The 10,408-nt window shown below is 31.6% G+C and overlaps 1 protein-coding gene across 1 annotated transcript in view; it reads left to right on the top strand.

Moving 5' to 3' along the window:
- Nucleotides 1-10,408, top strand: part of LOC106465321 (transcription factor EC-like) — an 88,862-nt gene that overhangs the window by 62,780 nt on the left and 15,674 nt on the right. The window contains exons 4-5 of the mRNA XM_022393187.1: nt 5,125-5,226; nt 9,703-9,871. Coding sequence (XP_022248895.1) covers nt 5,125-5,226; nt 9,703-9,871 — 271 coding nt within the window. The remainder of the gene's footprint in view (nt 1-5,124; nt 5,227-9,702; nt 9,872-10,408) is intronic.

The following is a 10,408-nucleotide window of genomic DNA, read 5'->3' as shown; positions in this document are numbered from 1 at the left end:
CCCCCCCCCCCCCCCCGATTTGTAAAAATTCCTTACATGATATAAAAAATTAATATTATTTTCGAAATCTGCGTAGCTGAATTATGGAAAATCCGTTATTAAAACCAAAACAACTGTTACGAAGTTTAAATTCACAGGCCTGTGTAATTGTATGAAACATTCTTATTATATGTATGGCTTGCGATTTTATAGTGCACAGCAAACAGTTTAATTTGCATTTTATTTGTTTTTGTACTTACAATTTAGTACTTGCTATTGTGTGAAATTGTTGAATAATATTTAAAGCGTTTTTGTTGATTGTCAGTGTTTTGTACGTTCCAACGTGCCCTTTTTTTTAATTAAAATGTTATTAACTGTTTCACTTTCGGCAGGCCTAGCTATAACGATCAGACGAGGTTAAACAATTGCCTAGGGTAGCAAAAATAATACGTTTTTTATTAGTTTACTTTCAATAGAATCTCGCTCTACATACTACGCCATCAAATCTTGCTTATTGAGAGGTGAAATGCGTTAAGCAAATCCCGACTTTCGGCATTGTAGGGTGAAATGAGATAATACATCTGCAAGAGATGTCCTACAGTATTATGTTTAATTCCGTTATTCAAAGAGTTGCCGATATATTTGTTTATATGTACATCTTGCACCATTATTATCACGTGCTCGTTGCCTTGGTGCTTTTTTTACACTTTAAATCCTCAATCAACCAATCAGCTCACGCATATGTTTACCTCGGTGTATAATATAAATTGAGAAATGTCTAGGAAAAAATATAATGTCAAATGGCAGCTAAAGCTAAATCAAGAACGTCTGCAGTTAAAACATGTCGTCGTAGGTGTAGTGGGTATCCATGGTTACATCATGTTTATGTGAAAATAAGTATAACAAATATAAACGACAGTTAAAACGATAAACTATACTTTTCACACCTCACTTCAGGTGTGACTATTACCGGAACTTTTCCGTTATACCCCCGCAAATATTAATAACTTTTCAGTTTTATTCCACATTTTATTCAAATAGTAAATGTCCAAAATAAACTTATAAAAAATATATATATTAATAAGCGTTGTATTCATATCGTGAAAACTTACCATTTGCAGGGGTATAACGGAAAAGTACCCTATTACCCTTGTATCTAGGGGGTGTTTACTCTGTCTGCTTAACGACGCATCAGGTAGGAAACCAAATGGGTTTGCCAGAGATTGTTTTCGAAACCCACTTCTGTATACTTATCTTTAACATGGGTTTCACTTAACCAATCTGTGCGTTTGTATGGCTTTCTTTTGCTCAACGCAGAAGAAGCCATAACAAAACTTGTAGTGTTGAAGTTAATGATCTAAGCGTGGAGCGTGTAAATCAAGGAAACCTCATCTGTGTTCCGTCGAGATTTCGCAAGTTGATGAGGCAAGTAAAACGTACTTGTCAATATTTATACGCTGTTAATGACTAACACCATCGTCTTTAGACGTGTGTGTGTGTGTACCAAGTTCCTTTCATAACAATTAACAAAGAGCCATTGCGGTAGTGTAGCCTTCATGTAACAGAAGTAATCTGTAATTGATGGAACTGGACCCATCGTATTACAATATATGCTCTCTTTTGACTGTATGAATATTGCGATCTTTCAAAGATAGTCATATCCTCTAGTCTATCATTTCTAAACTATGGACGGGTAGGTGCAGATGATCCTTGTGTGGCTTTGCGCGAAACCTCTGCAAACAAATAAGTTTATAAATATTTAAATAAGATTCGCTGATTTGTAATATTTGCTTATCTACAAATCATCTGATTTTTTTCAAGTTGGAAGAACACGTTATACAAAATAAAGTCTGAGTTCCGGAAATTTTTATGATAAACTAAATTATTGGATATAATTGGAACAGCTTAACCCTGGATCCCATCGGAGTTTTAAACACATACTATTTCTGCACCAAATTACGTATGGGGGGTCAACGACTTTATTGATTACAGATCAAGGGTCAGGGAACCAGGAAAAGTCAGTGAATGTTATGCTTTACAGACATAAACCGGGAAAAGTCAGTGAATTTGTGTGATTCAGTAATGATTCTAGGACACGGATGGCAAAAATAAATAATCTTTAGTGTACAGTTAGCACATCAATATGTTTACAGAAATGTATATAGAGGTTAATTATGGCACATTTAGCGCATCAGTATGTGTATTTCATGGATACAAATTGTTATTTCTACCTCGATATTTCTGTTTACAGAAATATATAGAGGTTAATTATGGCACATTTAGCGCATCAGTATGTGTATTTCATGGATACAAATTGTTATTTCTACCTCGATATTTCTGTTTACAAAAATATATAGAGGTTAATTATGGCATATTTAGCGCATCAGTATGTGTATTTCATGGATACAAATTGTTATTTCTACCTCGATATTTCTGTTTACAGAAATTTATAAAGGTTAATTATGACACATTTAGCGCATCAGTATGTGTATTTCATGGATACAAATTGTTATTTCTACCTCGATATTTCTGTTTACAGTTAACTGCCATTGAGTATGAAGGCAGCCATAATAGTTTAGTAAACATTAGCTAGGTTCTCGCCTAAACGGATTGTAAGGGCTCTTGACACGACTTCACCTCGTTTTTCTAAAATTAGGTAAAGGGGAATTGTTTTATTACAGCCTAAAACCCTTAACAAGTTACTATTTAGAGATAGGCTGTCTTCCATTATATACTTTATACTGATTTTACAAATTTTATTGCATCAAAAAACGGTAGTCATAGAGGGAACACGTAATCATCCGGATATATTATTATGTCAATGAATTATTTGTGTAGGAAAGATGTCAAACAAACAGTTATTATTTCAGTAAAGTCTAGAAGTTCGAGAACAGAATAAATATATATAATTTTGGGGAGTTATTATTGTTATTTCATACCTATACTTACATTTATTTAATTAATTGTGAAAAATAATTAATATTTATATAAAATAATGTTTTATCAGTAATTTTGTATTAATTTGTTATGTATATAATTTGTATAGGTAGGTAGCTTTTAAAATGTGTTCAGACAAAATGAAATTACTTTTTTTTTTACTTACTGTAAAAAGTGTTTCCCATATCAATTCTTTTTGTGGTTTCGTATCACCTATTCATGCCTTCGCAGTATATATGGTCAGCCTTATTTAACCTTAGTATATATACAGAGCACATTCAGTGCTTCGCAATCATTAACTGTACAAACGTAACCTTCTCAAAACCCAAAAGGACTAGATTAAGAATGTTTAAAAATGTAATAGGCCTAATACTAATCTGTATTGAAAACCAAGATGTTAAACAAAGTTACCTGTTATTATTACTCACTCACCATGTACACTAAAAAATACCCTGTTTTCTAACTGTATCTCCCCCCCCCCCAATAAAATAAAATATAAAGTAATGATATTACTGCTTCTGATAGTGTTTGGAAGGTAAGAAGTATTTAACAAAAGTATTTTATGCTATTATTTTGAAGACAGGGTTTGAGTAACTATGTAGTTGTCACCTGACTTTTTTTTTATAAAAGACATTGGTTATTGGTTTTTACTTATCTTATTCACTTAAACTATGCTTTTACACAAATCTCGATAATGATAGTTTGTAGTTGAGTAGTGGTATGTAAATATGTGCGTGTGAAATCCTGAGTAGCCCTGAAATTACTGATTTTTATCAGTGATGAATAGTTTTTATAATTTTAAAGCTCACAAGGTGGATTGAAAGATTAGTGCTAATAAAAGTTGAAGTTATAAGATATAGTATAAATTAAGAAACATACTGTTAGTTTGTTGTAATGTTTGTGTGTATTGCAAAAAAATAGAAGTTAGTGAAATTCTGGAAGCATTTGGTAGAAATTAATTTAGATCATTTAACTAACTAACTATTAAAATTTGAGAAAGGCTGTTGGGGACAAAAAAAACGATTCTACAAAGGATACCCTAAATTTAAAAATGATCATTATAGTAGCCAAAAATTGTTTAGTATAGGATAGCATGTTTCCAGTCTTTTGTGTAATAACAAGAGTGGCATGACATTCATTGTTTTGGTTTACAAAGAACTCATTATGACAAGCTCATATAATTGTGAAGACAATCCTGTACTTTCACTCTTTAGTGCCTGATGATAAGATTATCACTCTTAACTTCTTAGACTCCCTGTGAAAGCTTGTCATTTATTACAGAACAGCAAGCTAGATAGGTGTGTAAGTATATGTACTAGCTGTATGTATGTATTAACTTCTTAGACTCCCTGTGAAAGCTTGTCATTTATTACAGAACAGCAAGCTAGATAGGTGTGTAAGTATATGTACTAGCTGTGTGTGTGTGTGTGTGTGTGTGTATGTATTAACTTCTTAGACTCCCCGTGAAAGCTTGTCATTTATTACAGAACAGCAAGCTAGATAGGTGTGTAAGTATATGTACTAGCTGTATGTATGTATGTATGTATGTATGTATGTATGTGTGTGTGTGTGTGTGTGTGTATTAGCTGTGTTTGCATATAAGGCATTTGTTTGTGTGTGTGTAACATACATGTGTGCATTAACACCAACTTTTACAGATGTTTTGGGGTGCTTGGTGTATGCAGTTTCAGTGTTTAATAGAACTTGCATCAATAACTTTTGGGGGTGTTGAAGCATCCATGGAGCTGGTGCCTATACATGTGTATGGTAGATGTGCGTGTGTGGGGGTGTAACATGATTGTGCATGCTCAGTGTGTGTGTTGTGTGCTAAGAGCGTAATTTGGGTATTATCTGTTTTTTCATTGTTGGCTCATACAATTTTCAGTTATCTCTTAAAGTGGAAAAAGAAAAAATGCTATTATTTGCTCTGCTTTTCATAATTTAATCCTCTTAAATCTGTTCAAACTAAACAATTCTCATTGATGTTTTGCAGAGTAAAATCATCAGTTTGCTCACATAAATTAAAGCTTTTTTATTTTATTTTTTTGTATTGAAGTCCAATTTAATCTCCTTCTTTAAGTTATAATAGATATTATCATTAAAAGCTAATAAATCCTGGTTGTTGCATTGCACCGCATATCATGTAAGTTTCTAACTAGTTAAGTTCCATTTATCTATGTAATAATTTTCTTTAACATATTTTCTCAGCTGGAAGAGTTTTGGGATGATTTCAGTAACTTAGGAAATGGAGGTATGGGAGGTGATGTAAACCTTCTTGAACTGGAACCTTCTTTCAATGTGCCATCAACAGTTAGTATCTTGTTTCTATTATGGACCTACTTTTGCATTTGATTTCATCCATGTAACCTTTGATCAAATATTTTGTGATTATTATCTTTTCTTAGATAAAGACATTTTGGTGCTATTATAGTGTGCGGTCTACACAGATACTATGATCATCACCATTTTAATGATTCACTAAAACATAATTTTTTGCTAAATAATTTGTATATATCCATGTTCTTTTATCAAATGATAATGATTTAATAAGTTGTGTGTTCCAAAAGAGTACCTAAAATTTAGGTTATAATTGTGCTAGTTTTGATTGTTGGAACTTATTTCATCCCGATTATATTTGCCCCAAAACCGTAATGTTTGATATTTTGTACTTTATTAGTTTAAAAACATTATTCATAATAACTGGTGCCAGTTGCAAATAAACAAAAGATAAAACAGTGATGATGATGATGATGATATGTGTAGACTGCACACTATAGTGTAAATATTTGTGTGTTTTTTTTTCGCTATCTAAATTACTTTCTTTATGGTTGACCAAATCTGGATATAATTTATTATTGCAGTGAAAAAAAATCAAGCATTCAGGTTTTTCAAGGAAATGTTGGAAAATGTATGAAATGGGGATACTATCTTCTTTCAGATGAAAAACAAAATGCTTCTGGAAAAAATATAACTAACAATTTGCTTCCTATTTTTCTTTTAAACAAAAAGTGTATTATTTTGCTTTTAATTCTAGCTTTATATATTTGTATGTTAATTAGTGGTCTAAACCAGTGGATCTCAACGTGGGCCATGCCATGTTTCTAAGGGGCCACATGTGAATGATGGAAAATTATGGGGCCACAGTAAATTCTGAGTGGGCCAGTGAAACTTCACTGCCCGATTAAAATTTAAAACTGATTGAAAGGTTCCCTTCTCTCCGTATCCCCCTCTGAAGTCAAGTTACCAGATGCGACTAGTACTTGAGTAACAATCAAAATTCTGGATTGGGTGGTGGATCCATTTGGGGTGAATGCGGTTGATGTTGACGTCACATTACAAGAATATCTCGTTGAACTGCAGAGGGATGTAACATCCCAAGCTAGATTCAAAGTGACAAACATTATTTCTGGATAAGTAGTGAAATAAGTAATAAGTTTCCACATTTCTGGGAGAAGGCAAAATTGTATTTTATCGCTTTTCCCACATCTTATCTGGTTGAATCTGGTTTTAGTCGGGTGACTTATTTGCTATCAAAAATACGTAACCGCCTTGATGTTGTGAAGAGAGGTGATCTTCGCTTATCACTGACCACACTGCAACCGGACATTCAAAAACTTTCAAGTGTTCATCAGGCCCAAGGGTCACACTGAATAAAATGTCAATGATTAACAGAATATTTTTTACTCGTATAAGTAAACAGTATGTTATAAACAAATTATTTAAAACCAATACAATATTGTAAAAATAATATAATAAATATATTATAAATCAACAGTGTGGAAATAAAGTAACTTTTTTCCCAAGTAACAGCATCTACGAAGGGTGGATCCACAGAGATATATCAAACTCAAACAGGAGCCATGAGCAAAAAAAAGGTTGAGAAACACTGGTCTAAACAATCCTATAATAAACAGTTACTTACATGTGATTTGAATTATAGAAGTTTGGGAGATTAGCTGTTAGAAATAAATTTGAAGTCAGCGTGTTAATCACATTAAGAAAAAAAATTAACTTAAAGGTACTTTCGTTTAGATGTATGATCCTTTACGAGCCATAAATAATTTAATGTACTTTAGATATCTGATTAACATGACATGCAATCACAATTAATTATCCAATATTATTCACCTGACTAACTGGTCATTAATTTATTTGATTTATTTTCTTTGCCAAATGTGAATTTTAGTAAAGAAAAAAAAAGATAATTTTAAAGACCTAAACTCTTTGATTCACTACTCCTAGTGCAACAGACTAGTTTTGCCAGTTTCAGCTGCTTATCAGTGCTACTTGAATGAGCAAAAAAAAAGAAGTAAACCTTGTATAGATATTTGTTTTGTTCTTTTATGATGAGCTGGGAACTTGGAAAACTAGTCTGTTACAGTGGAAGTAGCAAATCAAAGAATACCTGAGACCTCTATATCATGCATATTTTAGAGAAAAAAATAATTACAAAATATGTAAAAGTAGTTTAATGTAGATTTTTGGAAAGGTGTTTTAAAGATTAGATACTGTATTTTAGGAAATGCATTAGGACAGAAATTTCTTCAAATGTTCAGAAACATTCAATTAAAAACATAAATGGTAAGAAAATTTGAAATTTATTTTTCACATGTATTTATTAATTCATACCTCTACGTGTCTTTCTTACATTAAAAGTAAGCATTATCTTCTAACAAGTAAGCAATCTACTTCATTATGAACCATTTCTGTAAATGTTCCTTGCTTGTTTTTTACATTTAATAGTTTTTATGATACAGTTACCAAAGTTTTTCAAAATGCATCTGAAAGCATAATGTGTGGTTCTACAATTTACTCTCACTCAAAACTTGTACACTTTAAAATTGCTACCCGACACATGGGAATTTGTATGCAGTCCAGATTCTTGCATGTCATTTTCACAGCTACTAATAAAATACAGGTACTTTATGAAATGGTTGAAAATCTACAAAACATATTGAAGAAATACAGTTGAAGAGAGGTACTGTGTGCCTAATTTATTTAAAGATTAAAAGTAATTAAAAAGTAGTACTAGTTTATTTTTGCAAAAAGCATAAAATAAGGGATAAATTAAAGACAACTATCAACAACCTTAGAAGGTTTTGTTTTTGAAAAGTAAACCAAATGTCATGGAATTTGAAATAGATACCAGTATAAGACTTTCCTCTGGGTTTGACTTTATGGTTATATAATGATGTCATTGATTAAAATGTAATTGAAAGTGTAAAGTACTTATAATAGAAATTTTTTTCATATAGATAAGTATAAAAATTGTAAATCCATTATTAATGTTGAAACAAAGGATTAGGAAGCTATGCTTATGCTCATTGTAGTTAATTACAAAATTGCTTATCATGAAATTTATGCCTTTGTTACTTTTAAATCTCATGGTGTTAAAATATTTTTACAGAGACCTTTTATTATTGTCATTATTGTACAGTAATTAACAGTGATACAGAAAGTTAATCTGATCTTAGTTGATTCTTTGAGATTCTTAGCCCTGAAAATTGTTGACTAGGTTTGAATTTTTGTAGTTAATCATGTAGATTTAGTCTTTAATATAGGCTAAGCTTATCCTTATATATATAAATTGTATACAATGACCTTGCAATGTTGTGAACCTAACTGATTTCCAAAACCTGTTTATTGTATGTATTCACATACACACATACATACAGCTAATAAAAAATACCAACTTTAAATGTATGTAGCTGCTATTAATCTCACATGTGTAGTTAATATTTTACATAAACTTCCTTAACTATAAATTTTAAGATACACATAATATTTCAAATCTAATAAATTTGTTAAGTGAAGGTGCTTGGCACACAACCATTGCAGATATGTAGTAAATATTTAAATGTTTACAGTTTTCCTAAGACTAAAAAATGCCTTACTACAAAAAGGTATTTTAATTACCTTATGTAATTTATCTTGCCAGCAGAATTTATAATTGTTACTTTGTGTATAAAAGATAGGTAGGATTTTAAATGAAGTTATTTTTTCCTCCTTCTTTTTTTTTTTTTTTTTTAACTTACTTTACAAGTTTTTTCGTATGGTTAACAGAATTATTTAAGAAAAATGTTTGCCATCCCTTTAACTTCCAGTGTAAATAAGACCAATGTTAATTAGAAACATAAATAACATTAATAGATAAAGTATCTAATCTTTAGTTCATTATCACAGTTGCAGTAAAGCATAAAATGTAACAGTTGTTTATGTGCAATTAAATGTAGACGAAATATTGTAAACAGTAAGTTTGAGAAGTAACTACTCGTAAATACTTTGTTAATGGATTACTGAAAATTGATGACTTTTTTTTACTTGACAGTTCTTTTCATTTTTATACAAAGTTGATAGCTATCCCTATCTGTTCTTACCTTGTATGTTAATTAAACTGTATATAATAGTCTAAGATACACAGTATTTCAATACCAATTAGTGTTTGCATGCTATTATATGGTAAAAAGGAAGAACTATGCTAATTAAGTAAGAACCAGTAATATGATTTGTTCAAGCTCTTTGTTTTAGCTACAAGCAGCTTTTTATTGCCTTCTATGATAAATTTATATTTATGAAGTTAAAGAATGTGTATGACAAGTATTATATGTTTGCATTTCAGTGTTCAACTACATTCTACACATGGATGCTGTAAAAGTATATTTTTCACTCATTCTACATGTAAAAATTAAATTTTACGCTATTAAATAGTATTAAATGTAGTTTCACAGATTATGTTGTTGACAGAAATTATGACAATGAAAAGATGTCTTCTTCAAACTTCTGTAGATGCCTGGAACTACAGATTTACTAGACTTATTTTCTGCTGAGCAGACCAAGTCGCCAGCATCGTGCCCACCTGATCTTGTGAATGTGAAAGAAGAACCTTTATCCCTTACTGAAGACCATTTGCGAGCATTAGCAAAAGACCGGCAGAAAAAAGATAATCACAATATGAGTTAGTAAACTGTTCTTAATAACAGTTGTTGATAAGTTTCTTGATGCAATAAATGTACTTGTTTCATAAAATTCTGCTTCGTAGTATTTGGCATAATTCCTTGGAATGCTGAAGTTGAGGTGAGTGATAAGTAGCCTCTATAAAAGCAATAAAAATGTAATGGTTGTGTATCCTCCACTAGAATAGTGGACTTAAGTACCCTGTGTATCCTCCAATAGAATAGTGGACGTAAGTACCCTGTGTATCCTCCAATAGAATAGTGGATGTAAGTACCCTGTGTATCCTCCACTAGAATAGTGGATGTAAGTACCCTGTGTATCCTCCACTAGAATAGTGGACGTAAGTACCCCGTGTATCCTCCACTAGAATAGTGGACGTAAGTACCCCGTGTATCCTCCACTAGAATGGTTGGTATATGTAATTGCCTTGTGTATCCTCCACTAGAATAGTGGATGTAAGTACCCTGTGTATCCTCCACTAGAATAGTGGATGTAAGTACCCTGTGTATCCTCCACTAGAATAGTGGACGTAAGTACC

This window comes from Limulus polyphemus, unplaced genomic scaffold, assembly GCF_000517525.1.
Source record: "Limulus polyphemus unplaced genomic scaffold, Limulus_polyphemus-2.1.2 Scaffold1908, whole genome shotgun sequence".
NCBI lineage: Eukaryota > Metazoa > Arthropoda > Merostomata > Xiphosura > Limulidae > Limulus > Limulus polyphemus.
Note: the sequence above shows the minus strand (reverse complement) of the source record. Positions and strands in the feature narration are given on the sequence as shown.